At 41.9% G+C, this 15,013-nt stretch overlaps 2 protein-coding genes across 2 annotated transcripts in view; both read left to right on the plus strand.

Moving 5' to 3' along the window:
* The window catches only part of LOC107684874 (tafazzin-like), a 15,048-nt gene extending 14,434 nt beyond the window's left edge, over positions 1-614 (plus strand). Inside the window, exon 8 of the mRNA XM_016481247.1 lies at positions 604-614. The gene's annotated coding sequence lies outside the window, so the exon portion shown is untranslated. The remainder of the gene's footprint in view (positions 1-603) is intronic.
* LOC107684876 (V-type proton ATPase subunit S1-like) overlaps positions 1-14,608 on the plus strand; it is a 20,653-nt gene extending 6,045 nt beyond the window's left edge. Inside the window, exon 10 of the mRNA XM_016481249.1 lies at positions 14,120-14,608. Coding sequence (XP_016336735.1) covers positions 14,120-14,329 — 210 coding nt within the window. The 3' untranslated portion in view covers positions 14,330-14,608. The remainder of the gene's footprint in view (positions 1-14,119) is intronic.
* Positions 14,609-15,013: the final 405 nt, after the last annotated feature.

A 15,013-nucleotide genomic window follows, 5' to 3' on the forward strand; every position in this document is an offset into this window, starting at 1 on the left:
TGTCGTTCAGTGCTCAACAAATCAGTGAGAGGTGCAACCACCGAGGCAAAATTACAACAGAAACCTCGGTAGTAACCAGCCATTCCCAGAAAACGCCGCAATTCACGTTTATTCGTGGTCTAAATTAAACTCTTGCAAAAAGAGTGCCCATCTCATGAGGCGTTGATTAGCGTTAGACATGCGGGTCAGAAATATCAGAGGGTTGTGATCAGTGTGCACCACAATGCGATCCCAAGAACTCAAGTATACCTCGAAGTGCTGAATAGCCAACAATAAAGCTAGAGCTTCCTTCTCTATGGTACTATAGTTCTTCTGACATCTATTGAACTTCTTTGAAAAGTAGCTCACTGGATGTTCGATACCAGCATCATCGGCCTGCGTCAGCACCGCGCCAGCACCATTTGGCACTTGCACCCACCTGCAGACTGAAAGCAGCAGCCCCTCTCCTGTCCCAGCTCACACATGGAAACACAACGGAGCGAGAGTAAATCAAACAATAAGCTTTTAATTCACAAAGTATCATATAACAGGAAGCGTGAATCTTCAGGAGGGAAGATTAAGTGTCAAAGATGCTTTAGCCAAGCGTTCCATAACCAAACTAAGAGTGCTTAAATGATCTTTCCACGTCATGGAGTATATTACCACATCGTCCAAGTAGACTTCGCAGTTCTGCACATCCGACAATACAAGGTGCATCAACCGCTGGAACGTGGCAGGTGCGTTGCGCATCCTGAAAGCCATCACAGTGTACTGCATAAATGCGTCAGGTGTGACAAACGCAGAGACTTCAGACGCGTGCTCTATTAGTGGCACCTGCCAGTACCCTTTTAGGAGGTCGAGCTTGGTGACGTAACGTGATGAACCCACACGGTCAACACAGTCTTCCATCCTAGGGAGAGGAAATGAGTCAGCCTTAGTAACGTGATTCACTCTGCGAAAGTCAGTGCAGAATCGCAGTGAGCCGATGCTGCTTAGCAACCTCCCAAGCATTACGGAGCCGTTCGTGAAACGTGTTGACATACTCCAGGATCGGTATTCGAGGAGGATCTTTAGAGAGAAACTGTTCGCTCAGCAATTTCAAGGGTCTGTGTGTCCAAACACGAGTTCGGCCGGACTAAACCCTAAGGATTCTTGTACAGTACTCCTTATAGCGAACATTAGCAACGGTAGCCCATCCACCCATTCTTTATTCGTTTCCACACAGTAAGTGCATAACATCGATTTTAGCGTCTGGTGAAAACGCTCGAGTGCACCTTGCGATTCAGGGTGATACGCGCTTGACATTTGGTGTTCCACTCCCAGTTCATCTACTAACTGTTCAAATAAGCGTAAAGTGAAGTTCGTTCCCTGGTCTGTCTGTATTACTCTAGGTAGCCCGAACGTAGAGCAAAACTTGACCAGTTCTTCGACCACAGCTTTCGCTTTAATAGAACGCAATGGCACAGCTTCCGGGTAACGGGTAGCAGCGCACATTATAGTGAGAATAAATTGATGACCAGACTTAGACTTCGGTAAGGGACCAACACAATCCAAAATAAGTCTCTCAAACTCAGCTGAAGGCTTAACTTCAGACACATTTCTGTCAACATATGCTTTCAACATGTTCACATGGCAAACTCTACTTTTGCGACGTCGATCAGGAGTTAAAACTGTATAGTTGGTATCACTCAGTTTTCTCTCGATTTTATACGGACCAGCAAAACGAGCGTGCATAGAAGAGTTAGGAACAGGCAGAAATGCAAGCACAGAATCACCTGGCTGAAAGTTACGAACCACACTCGTTTTATCATATCTGCACTTCATTTTCGATTGGGACCCAGCAAGATGCTGCTTAGCAACCTCCCAAGCATTACGGAGCTGTTCGTGAAACGTGTTGACATACTCCAAGATCGGTATTCGAGGAGGATCTTTAGAGAGAAACTGTTCGCTCAGCAATTTCAAGGGTCCACGAACTGTGTGTCCAAACACAAGTTCGGCCGGACTAAACCCTAAGGATTCTTGTACAGTACTCCTTATAGCGAACATTAGCAACGGTAGCCCATCCACCCATTCTTTATTAGTTTCCACACAGTAAGTGCCTAACATCGATTTTAGCGTCTGGTGAAAACGCTCGAGTGCACCTTGCGATTCAGGGTGATACGCGCTCGACATTTGGTGTTCCACTCCCAGTTCATCTACTAACTGTTCAAATAAGCGTAAAGTGAAGTTCGTTCCCTGGTCTGTCTGTATTACTCTAGGTAGCCCGAACGTAGAGCAAAACTTGACCAGTTCTTTGACCACAGCTTTCGCTTTTATAGAACGCAATGGCACAGCTTCCGGGTAACGGGTAGCAGCGCACATTATAGTGAGAATAAATTGATGACCAGACTTAGACTTCGGTAAGGGACCAACACAATCCAAAATAAGTCTCTCAAACGGTTCCCCTACGACCGGAATAGGTTTGAGTGGCGCTTGTGGAATCCTTTGGTTAGGTTTGCCAGCAAGTTGACAAACATGACACAGCCGAATGAACGCAGACACAGACGATTTCAAGCTCGGCCAGAAGAAATGTCTAGCGATGCGATCATACGTTTTAGTAACACCGAGGTGTCCTGAACAAATATGTTCATGAGCCAACTTCATAATTTGATACTCTGTAGGAAGAGCAATTTGATACACATGGTCACTTTTAGGATTTGACGGCTTCCACCAGCGCATCAACACATCATCATCCCAAAAATAACCCACCAGAGCATCTGACGCTTGTGTGCTACCTACGGCCGCACTAATACATTTATTCAAGGTTAGATCAGATTTCTGCGCAGCGATTAATTGTTCCCTACCCACCTTTAAGGAAGTTTCGTCAGCGCTAACATACTGATCACCTGGCAACGGTTGGGGTTTAACAAGCAGTTTACACTCTGCAACCTCAGACGGTACAGCTAGAAAAGAACTTGACAGATCCACCACATCTTCAAATTTCTTCTGTGCACGCGTTACGACACATGCCGGAAAAACAGTGGAAAATTGTAATAAGGCAGCTACCGGATTACTAATATTAGGTTTTGCTGACACGATCGGGTATGGGAAGACTTTAGCCCCAGCCAAATCATTACCCAGGATCATGCTCACACCCTCTACAGGTAACTGTGAATACACACCAATGCTAACGGGGCCAGAAATAAGGTCAGATTTTAGAAAGACTGCATGTAACGGTACAGAAGTACAGCCCATTTCAATCCCTCGAATGAGCACATCATTGCCCGTATATGGCCCACTCAAAAACGGCAGTACATGCTCTAAAATCAGTGACTGTGCGGACCCTGTGTCTCGCAGCATGACTATCGGCTTCGCCTCAGAATCATCCGAAAGTGACACTAAGCAATTTTGCAAAAACGACCCAAACACATTCAAATTAGGCTGTGGTGACTGACCAGAAACCGGAATAAATGCCACCCCTTTGGGCTTGCTGCCAGCTTTTTGCTGCCAGACCTTACAGTTCGAGATAAGATGACCAGGATACCAGTATCAAGGCAATAAAAACAAACTCTTCTTATCAGGACGTCTTGGCATTTTTGCCTCACTGTCAGGCCTAACAGAATTACTGACGCCTAACATCCTTTTATCTTTCCTTACATCCGTAACGAAGGATATTTTAGGAGCGCGCATAACTGGAAATACAGTCTTATGAGTAAGCACAAATTCGTCTGCATGTGTCGCTGCATCAGACAGTTTCGATACTCTCTGCTCATTTAAATGTACCACGATACTTTCGGGCAGACAGCTCTTAAAATCTTCAAGTAAAATTAGCTCTTGCAATTCCTCAAGAGTCACAATTTTTGTGGAAACACACCATTTCTCGAATAGCGCTCTTTTCTCACGCGCGAACTCGACAAACGTCTGCTTGGCTGCTTTTGAACACGCCCTAAACTTTTGTCGGTACGCCTCTGGTACCAATTCATAAGCGCACAATACAGCCAGTTTCACGACATCATAATTCAGTGAATCTTCAATTGGTAAAGCCGCCACAACCTCTTGGGCTTTGCCAACGAGATTACACTGCAATAACAGTGCCCACATATCCCTAGGCCATTTCAATTTAGCCGCAACTCGTTCGAAGGCCACGAAGTAAGAATCGACCTCAGTCAATGGAGGTACAAGTTTGACATACTTACCAACGTCGAAGTCGGGTTGACCCATCTCCGAACTACCAGAAGTCGGCCTGGTGCGTGGTAACGGAACTGGACTTTTACACTTTTGAGCTTCTAGGTCCAATCTACGCAGCTTAACATCTCGATCAGCGGTTATCTCCAGCTCTTTCAGACGAAGCAGTTGCGTTTCATATTCCTGTTTCTTAAGCTCAAGATCTAGCTCTTTCAAACGAACAGTTACCATTTTTTTACCGCTTACCGAATAAACTTCGCCGGTTAACTCCTCTCCATCAGACTCTGCCTCAGGACTTTTAGTTACGGAATGTTCAGTCAAAATACCAGTCTCTACTAGCCTAGCGTACAACTCATCATTAATAACCTGCTTTGTCCCCTCTTTAGAAACAGTTATATTAAAGAAATCCGCTATCTGTGTCAGGTCTACATTCCTACACCGTTCAAATTCTCTCAGCGTAGGCGAAAGAGTGAACTTAACTAAATCAAAATCCATCCTAAAACCCTATAACCTTCCTCCCCCATCAAAGGTTCAAAACAGCCAAGCAAAGGTTTTGAAGATGAATATAACGATTTAAACAAACGAATGGACCAATTGTCACAAACAAACGAACCCACAATTATCATGAGCAGACCAATTCCAATTATCACGTACGGACGAATCGAACAAGCAGACAGGTCCTCCGATTTTTTTTACAGATAAACAAACCCACAATTATCATAAACAAACAATAGACAAACAGACAAGCCCTCAATTTGCCACGCATCACAATGCGGACAATTCGTTACAAACCTTTGTAATGAGCCTTTAACTCATTACGACGAGCCTTCAATTGTCACAATCCGGGTCGGGAAACGGCACAATGAATAGAACATCTCTGCATATTGACCAATCAGAATAAATAATAAAAACACTTATGTCCGTGTGTAAAATAATTTGCAACTGTTACTATTATTACACTTGTATACAAAACTAGGAAATGTCAGTTTTGACAATATGGGACCTTTAAAACAAAAAAATCCTTAATAGTGTGGATTTTCGTATTCGTATATACTAGGGCTGCACAATTAATTGAAAAAAAAATCACAATCTCGATTCATACATAAATGCGATCTCATTTCTAAATGACGGCGATTCACTTGCATGTATTTCCCTGCATTCATATCACGCTGCATTCACGTGTTCACTTTACTACAATCCAAGATGCCATATTAGTCAAACTTATTCGTCACAATCACACAGTGTAAAACAAAACACTTACAACAGATTAAAAATATCAGTTTCTATCAAAAATATTAATTGTCAAAAGATTAAAGCGATATATCTTTCGTAGTATCCTTTCAACGTTTAAGGGTATTTCCCACGTCAGCATTGTTCAATGCATTGAATCAATGCCATAGATCTCTATGAAGTGAAATATTAGCTTCAGCGTTACTAAGGTGATGTGTTGCTGGTCGATTGACCAAGTGGCGTTCAAAGTTAAATTAATTTCAACACCTTGTTTAATACATGAAAGAATCCGCGTTTTAAGTCTATTCTTTGAATGAACGGTTTAATAATGACTCATTCATAAAGACAGTCCCTTGCAGCCACCTATTGGTGTAACAATGTAACTGCACTGACTGACAGCCTGAAGCCTAAACTGAACAATTTTGTTCAGTTTAACATCAAGTTTTGTATGCTCCTTAATAAGCCAAAATATATGGATAATATGGTTAGTGTTTTGTGTAAACTCCTCTTGTGTAAAGTCCTATTAAAATGTTAATTGTAAGATTAATATTTGTTGTGCTTATTTCTCAATTAAAACAACAATATACAACATCTCTGTAAATAATACAATGAAGGCAACATCTTTGGTAATATTTTATCTGTAAAAAAAGGTTAACAGTGACAGTCAATAGGGAGCTTGCATATCACTATTATAAAGCTTAAATGATTGGGATCGGGATCAATATCGGCTGATCATAATGACAAGAAATCTGTAGTCAGTACTGGTTGCAAAAATCCTGATCGGAGCATCCCTACCTCAAACGTCACCACAAAATACAGTACGAGTTAGCCATGAAGGACAAGGGCCACACCTAAAAATACCAGCTGCCAGACCACACAAAGCACAGTGTCAGACTCTGTTCCATGTTTTGTCTGTGTCTTGCTCCCCAGGTGTTCCTTTCCCATGTTTAATTTGTCCCAGGTGTTCCCCATGATGGTTCATTGATCCCAGGTGTCTCGTCATCCCCTCCTCCTGTGTGTATTTAAAGTGTTCCCAGTCCCTAGTTCTCTGTCTGCTGTTGAACGTCTTCGTGTGAACGTCTTCCTGAGTTCGTCTCCCTTGGTTCCTGTAAATAAAGTCTTCTCAACATATTCTCCAGTCTCGTCATCCCCTCCTCCTGTGTGTATTTAAAGTGTTCCCAGTCCCTAGTTCTCTGTCTGCTGTTGAACGTCTTCGTGTAAACGTCTTCCTGAGTTCGTCTCCCTTGGTTCCTGTAAATAAAGTCTTGTCAACATATTCTCCAGAGTCTCCTCGTCCCTCGTGTGTGTGCAACGTGACACACAGGTGCTATTTATTAGTTATTTTTATTTATTATTGTTAACATACTATTATTTATGTTCAACAGCTTACAGCTTTAAAGTTATTCACTTTAAGGGGTCTAAAATAAGGAAAAGAGACTATTTTTTGTTACTTTTAAGTCCAGCAATATTATAACTGAAAGTCCTGTGTAGACAGCACTTTTTCTTTTTTTTTTTTGAGTGCAATAAATGTTTTGGTTAAAAAAATTAGTATGGTGTGAGAGAATTGTGATCTCAGTTGATCTCAATGCATATGCTTGTAGAAGTTATCAATTATATAGTTGTTCTAGTTATAGTTTACTTTAACTAGTTTACGTATAGTTACTTCATTAATAGTTAAGTTCCCTTTCAGTTGGTCACTTCGACGTTGTGTCAAAGTTCCGACACTAGGGGTTGCACTTGGGAACCCAGACACCACTGACATCATTGAGAAAAGGCAAATGAAATTAGAAAGCAGGCCACACACCGGACATCCGGGTATAAATAGGCCAGCGCAGCATTTGCTCACTCGTTCTGTTCTTCGGAGCCGATGCAGCATCTCTTTGGGAGATGCATTCACCTCTCAATCGCCTCGTTGGATCTATGGCACAAGCAGCAGTTTTTCCCTTGCCCATACACAGATAAGTGTAAAGAGCAATTTCTCTAAAAGAGCTTCACAGATAGATTTGTGTGTTTACAACATGCCTTTCCATTGGTGTCTTTCTGTTTGCGGTTTGTACATCTCACCCTCTGACAGACACAATTGCTGTGCTCAGTGTTTGGGCCACGCCCATGCTGAAGCAGCTTTTGTGGATGGTTTATGTCCTTCTTACCTGTCATCAGGATGCTAAGAACCCACAAAAGGCTTCAAAGCAAACCTGAGACAGGCGACCCAGGGAGGAGGCACCAGCTGACCAGCCTAGCTCCACTTCCGCCGGGGGGATGGGAGGTGGATCCTATGTGGCTCTGGATGTCTGCCACATGGTAGAGCAGTCACCGAATGGTCATTGAAAGTGCTATTTCCGCTTTCCCTGGGTCACACTCAGAAAAAAAAGCACCCGATGTTTCTGGCCCTCCCATGTGCGACGGCCAGGAATTGACAATGTGATTGGACACACATTCTCTGCCTCCTCATGTTCTGATGCAACAGGTGAGTCATCGAGTTAGTATGACTCCAGAACTCCAGTTCCCGCATCCATCAGTGACTTCATTGACAGATCTGACGGACAAGACACTGCGCACCCCAAAGGACGTATGTCCTCTGCCACTGTGACTTCTGTTTCTCAAAGCCACAGGAACCCTGCCCCAGGTACGTTGAACATAGTTCCACGGAGATTGTTAGCAAGGTGTCTGAACGCTTGGTTGAAGCTCCCCAGCCCTTTCCGATGGCTCCTCAGGACCGTTCGGCTCTGCTATGTGATTCGGTTTGCCAGGAGTCTGCTGAAGTTCATTGGCATTCTGTTTACCTCTGTGTGAGACAAGAATGCTGCTGTTCTCTGGCGAAGGGCGCAATAGAGCTTGTCCCCCTGGCCAAGATGAAGAAGGGGTTTTACAGCCCCTACTTCATTGTACCCAAGAAGGTTGGGGGGCTCAGACCAATCTTGGACCTAACGGTGCTGAACCGGGCCTTTCACAAGCTCTTGTTCAGAATGTTAACCCTCAAACACGTTAACATGTGTCAGGTACTGAGATTGGTTCACGGCAATAGACCTGAAGGACGCATGCTTTCATGTTTCGATCCTTCCAAGACTCAGGCCGTTTCTTCGGTCTGCCTATTTGTACAAAGTTCTTCCCTTTGGGATGTCCCTGTCTCCTCGTGTCTTCACGAAAGTCGCGAAGACTGCCCTTACCCCTCTTAGAAAAGTGGGCATTCGCATTCTCAACTCAATGACTGTAAAAACTAAAAAGTCCACAGAAGTCCAGAGACTCCATCTCAATTACTGTTTTTTTTCTAGTTCACTCGTGAGAGTTGGTTTGCACAGAAGGACATGGTCTTCAACCACCTAGCCCGATTAGGACTTTGGGTCAACTGAGAGAAGAGCAAACTCTCTCACTTTTTAGTATCACTTTTTTCGGTGTAGATTTGGTCTCGGTCACTATGACAGCACACCTCTCAAGAGGATCATGCTGGGTTAGTGCTGAACTGCTTGAGAATTCTCAAGTACAGAACAGCGGCCCCTCTCAATTACTTTCAGGGGCTCCTGGGGCATATGGCATCCTCAGCCGCACTTATGCCATTGGGACTGATACATATGAGATCACTTCGGCACTGGCTTCATAACAGAGTCCTGAGATGGGCATGGTGCCGAGGCACACATCTCGCCCGCTATCTCTTACTGTGGAGCCAGCAGAGACTCAGATCTCTGCATGCCACTCACATTCCAGGTGGACTCCATCTCATGGCAGGTCACGCTGTGAGGCGAGGTGAGGCTTCACCACCAGACGGTCCAGCTGTTTTGGAGTCGATTCGGTCAGGCACAGATAGATCTGTTGGCCTCACGAGAATACACTCATTCCCCACAGTGGTTTCCGTGGCCCCCCTCGGCATGGACTCACTAATGCACAGCTGGACCAGGGGCCTATGCGAATATGCGTTGTCCCCAGTGTGCCTTATTGCACAGACTCAGAAATCAGGGAGGATATGGAACAACTCTTGTTTGCTGCACCTTATTGCTGTTGGCATCAGCTCCTCCCTGGCAGATTCCCCTGAGGAGGGACCTTCTCTCTCAGGGGAAGGGCAAAATCTGGCACCCGTGCCCAGGCCTCTAGAACCTCCATGTCTGGTCCCTGGACACGACCAGGAGAAACTCAGAGATATATCACCCTCAGTGGTGAATACCATTACGCAGGCTAGGGCCTCCTCTACAAGGTGTCTATATGACCTGAAGTGGTGCAATTTCATGAATTGGTGTTCTTCCCATGGGAGGGATCCTCATTTGAAAACTCAGGTGGCTGATAGGGTGTAGAGCTTACATTTAGTGCCTTTCCCTCTCTCGGTTCCTTCTTATGAACCATGGACTACCCTTCCATCACCCAAGTACTCCCTTACATTGCTAAGTTTAGCAGAGGAACTCGCTACAAGAATCCATAATGAGTAAGTATACCTCAAGTGAGCTCTCATAATGGATTAGTGCTCCATATGTCGTGGCTCCCTTTGGCAGCCCCATGTGTGTATTGGTCCACTGCTCTATTCTGCTTAGGATTCAGTGTTTCCCCTAGACCAGTGGTTCTCAACCCGTGGCCCGTCACAAATTCAAATGCGGCCCACCATGCTGAACACAATTAAAAAAATAATTTTCAGTTTTACAATTCATTTTAGTTTTTACATTAATTTAAAAATGTACTAAACAAATATAAGCTATAATGTTTTTATGTAAAATAATTTGCCCGGCCCGCGTCTGAACTATGACGTGAAAATTGTCCCGAAACCCGGCCCGAGGGGCGTAAAAAAAGTCTGAAATTAAATTAAATGCAGGGCTCTAGTTCAGGCAAAAGGAAACACCCATACTATTCAGCAATCATCCTTAATTGCAGAAATGTGGCAAAACATCTCTGGAGAGAACCTCAGATTATTAAATTCGAAAGTGCTTTCCATATTTGGATCAACATAGGCTACATTTGTGAACGCACATTTTCTGCAATGTCGTGCATCAAGTCACGCTTCCGTGCACATCTTACAGACTGCAACTTACTTACTTCGACACAACGTCTCCGTTCCCTCCATCAGAGAACGAGGGTTACCATATGTAACCAAGACATTTTTGCCTGTCTTTGAATACTTGAATTTTCTAGTCTCAGAATATATTGAAATATATAGCTGTGAAGAAAATTGTTACTAGTGAACTGATGAATATTTGGTTAATTTGATATATTGGATTTTTTTTTTTATCTAGCCACTGTACTGAATAAAACTGTGACAAAAATATTTCACAGTATTTTTCACAGTAAAGATTTCGCAGTATAGTAATTATTTCTGTGTGGCTTATTTTTATACAGAGCCATTACTAATCGAAATTAAAGCCATACCTGATATTTCTCAACAACATTACTTAAATGATTGCTGATTAAATTTGAAAAATGTTGAACTCTCATCAGACTTAACTGATTATATTCACTTAGGCCAATTGTATTTTCATTAATACTTTTTGAGAACCACTTATTCCCACTTAGACCAAAACTGACTAATATTTTTATTACTCTTGTTTAATCACACTTGGCATGAAAAATGAAGGTTAGGATTTGCTTTGTTGAGATCATGAGTATGACACCTGTACCATGGTACAGGACTTTTCTCTCTAACTTATTTTTTTACTTGATGGGGGCAACCGTATCTAGAGTGCTAGATAAGATATTAGTCATGTTTCTAGTCACTACATCAAGTTCAGCTGTATTTACAGGTACACTGAGCAGCAGAGACTGATCATTCTACCCGGTTAATAGTAATGTATTACAACATGAATAATCTCAGCCATTATCCATTATCCACTGCAGCAGTTACATTTGCAAACACAATGTAACAATATTTTCAACACCACAAAAATCACAAGGAATTTCCCAAAAAGCAAACCTTAGACAAGTGGTTCTCAACTGGTTTGGCCATGGGACTCACATTTTCTCAAGGTCATCAAGACCCCCTTTGTTAGGAAATATATTTAGATATAATTTCGTTTAAAAAAAAAAAATGCAAATTTATTTCACAAAAAATTGTTGACGCACACACACAAGCACCGTCCCCCATTACTTAACATACACATAAATTGTAAGAATAGGACTAATACTGAATAATAAACAGCCTATAAGGTAAGGTTAGTCCCAAACTAGTTTGTTAATACAATTAGGTTGGTATGAGCCACCAGTCATTTAAGCATGTACAAAATAACACAAAGTGAAAATAACATGGCATTTTTGGGTTATGGAAACAACAGATACCATGGTGAATAATAATAACACGAACTGTTAATGAAACATGGAAACTGCTCCTGAATAGAATGAATATCATACCTTCATGCAAATCCTTCCCAGCTAACACACGAAGTACCAGTTATTTGAATTATTGGTGTTTGACTTTTATTTCACAAGCTGCATGCACATATTTCTTTTGCGCTTTAGTGAAGTGATATACAGCGTGCGCCGCCGCATTTGCACGTGCGATTGAAGAGAACTTAATACGAGCACATAACATCTGACAGGACAGGATAGTTCGCTTTTCTGAGGTGAGAGACTTTTTATTTCGTAACAAGTTACGAAAATAACATCAGAATAATGACACGGACATTAAGCCTGACAACATCTCATCTGACAATGATAGAATAATGACACTGACCTCAAGCCTGACAACATCTTATCTGACTGCAGATACTGAATCGGGACATCGTGTTTTTCTCAGGTGCTCTTTACCTAAACTGCATCTGACAAAAGTGTCAACAGCTTTCACACGTCTTTCAAAATAAAAGTCTCGCATCGGAAAAACATTTAGAATTTTGTTTTTTGTTGTTGATGTTGTTTCTTTGACTGTACACTCCACGACCCACTCAGAGCGGTCTTGTGACCCACTTTTGGGTCGCGACCCACACTGTAAGTGTAATATGTAAGAAAATGTTTCTTAATAACATTTTATTTACTTGCAATTTGTTCAAAGGGAGCCAGGTTTCCATTTTATATGAAAGGATTAGTTCACTTTCAGAATAAAAATTACCGAATTTTCTCACCCCCATGTCATCCAAGATGTGTATGTCTTTCTGTCTTCAGTCGCAAAAAAATGTACGTTTTTGAGGAAAACATTCCAGAATTTTTCTCCATATAATGGACTTAAATGGTGGCCAACGATTTGAAGGTCCAAATAGCAGTTTCAATGCAGCTTCAAAGGGCTCTACACATCCCAGCCAAGGAATAGGGGTCTTATAGAGTGAAACGATCGGTCATTTTCTAAAAAAAATTTAAATGTATATTAGGGCTGTGCGATTAATCGAAATTGTCATAAAATCGAGATTTGAGCATGCGCGATTTCTAAATCGCTTTATAGCACGATTTTCCGCGCCCCCGACCTCCCGTGGTATGCTATCCGAACCAATCAGAATGCAGCGTGCCTAAATGGAGCACGAGAACAGAACAGACTGGGCGGGCATACAAACGTAACGCCAGGTTCACACACTCACTATTTTGTCCGCGCCCATGTTAACGGATCAGAGCGTTCACACTGCACGTGATTGCGGTCCGGCAGTGCGCTCCAGGAGCGGTGCGTCTGCAGCAGTCATTTATGACTGTAAAGCATGTCTGTGTGTGTCAAAATCGTGATTAAAATCGAAATCGCAAAATTGATCAAAGAAATCGCGATAGGTTTTTTTTGTTCATATCGCACAGCCCTAATGTATATGCTTTTTAACCCCAAATGCACGTCTTGCACTAGCTCTGCGATGCACGTCCGCAGATTCACGCATTACGTAATCACTCACGGTTAGCTCTTTGACTGTCTACTCCAGTTCAAAAAGGTAGAGTAGGGTAAAAAAATCTCATTTTCTCCTCCAACTTCAAAATCATCCGACTTCGTTGTTTTACCTTTTTTTGTAAAAGGCATTTATCTTTTTTTGCACATTCGCTTTGTAAACACTGGGTCGGTATTTCTGCCTACGTCACACGTGACCTTTCCAACGTGACTATGTAAATTTTTATTTTTTTAAGAAATTGACTGATCGTTTTGCTGGATAAGACCCTTATTCCTCGGCTGGGATCGTGTAGAGCCCTTTGAAGCTGCATTGAAACTGCAATCTGGACCTTCAGCCCGTTGGTCCCCATTGAAGCCCATATGGAGAAAAATCCTGGAAGGTTTTCCTCAAAAACCTTAATTTCTTCGTGACTGAAGAAAGAAAGACATGAACGTCTTGGATGACATGGGGTGAGTAAATTAAAAGGAAATTTTTACTCTGGAAGTGAACTAATCCTTTAAATCTCCTATAACACAAATCCCTCAGTTTTTCCAAAGTGCCAACCCCCATTCATACCCGGAGGACTTCGTTCTTTCTTATCTTGAAGGTTGTCAGGAGTGGACTAGCATGAGACATATTCTATGTGCGATGCCTGTGGCCAGTTTCTTTTCCAGTGTGTGACCTGCTTTTGAATAGCACGCAATGGGCAGTCCACAATAAAGTTGTTTTATAAGATTTTCATAATTTTAATCAAATTCTAATAACTTTCTCCACTTCTTAAATGACTAATGTTACATCAGCAGGGATATATTACCCAGCAAAATAATCTCACCCAATAATGTAATAGCCAAAATTTGACAACCCAAATTAAATCCTGATAGTTAAAATCAAGTTCCATCTTACATTGATTTCCATTAAATATCCTATTTGACTCAACAAAATGAAAGCCAGATGAAACCCTGGAATGGTATTTAAACAGGAATCTGTCTTTCTCTCTCATGTGACAGATCCAGGGCTTTAATGTGGCTGGGAAGGATTTCTCTTACGCCAGTGACTGTGCTAGTTTCTTCACTCCTGGTATCTGGATGGGGCTCGTCACATCTCTTCTCATGGTGCTGGTTCTCACTTACGGCCTGCACATGATCATGCAGCTGCGCACCATGGACCGCTTCGACGACCCCAAGGGTCCTGCCATCTCTGTTCCCCAGACGGAGTAAAAGACACAGAGCCAGTTTCCTTTCTCATCCTCACATCACTAGTGTTTACTTTGGTTATTGATTTTGCAAATGTTAATTTCTTGTTATTACATGTCATTGGGGTGCTGCTGTTTTTTGTGTGTGTGTGTGATTGTCATTCCTTTAATAAGCATGTTCATGGTTGAAATTCAGGAATACATGTCTAGATAATATTTGAACAAATAAGATATATATTGCATAAAGAAGGATATTTTTTAGGACGGTTAAGATTTTTTGCATTGTGACATTATTGTTACAAGCACAAGCTCCCCTAAATTCACATTATGTTTTACTTTTGGGTTTTTCTTCATTTGTATTATTATGTCAGTGGTGATGCTCATTAGATTTGTATTACTGTAATACAAAGCATTTTATCTCGAGTGCATAAGTTAAAGGCAGTACTATTATGATGAATAAATACTTTCCATTTCACCTTACAGTGTAAAACTTTTAATGGTACTAAAATAGACTTCTTTTTATGCAAAATATGTGAGTATGTCTTTGACAAGTCTTGTGAGATTCATTCTTGTCTGCTGTGGACTAAAAATCTCTAAAAATCTTTTTTTCTTACTTTTTTTTTTTTTTTTTTTTGCGTTTCAGAATAACACTGAAATGTCATTTAGTGTAAAAATAGGTCATACACCAAAAATATTTTTTATATTTTAA

The sequence above is a fragment of the Sinocyclocheilus anshuiensis genome, unplaced genomic scaffold (genome assembly GCF_001515605.1).
Source record: "Sinocyclocheilus anshuiensis isolate Anshui unplaced genomic scaffold, SAMN03320099.WGS_v1.1 scaffold429, whole genome shotgun sequence".
NCBI lineage: Eukaryota > Metazoa > Chordata > Actinopteri > Cypriniformes > Cyprinidae > Sinocyclocheilus > Sinocyclocheilus anshuiensis.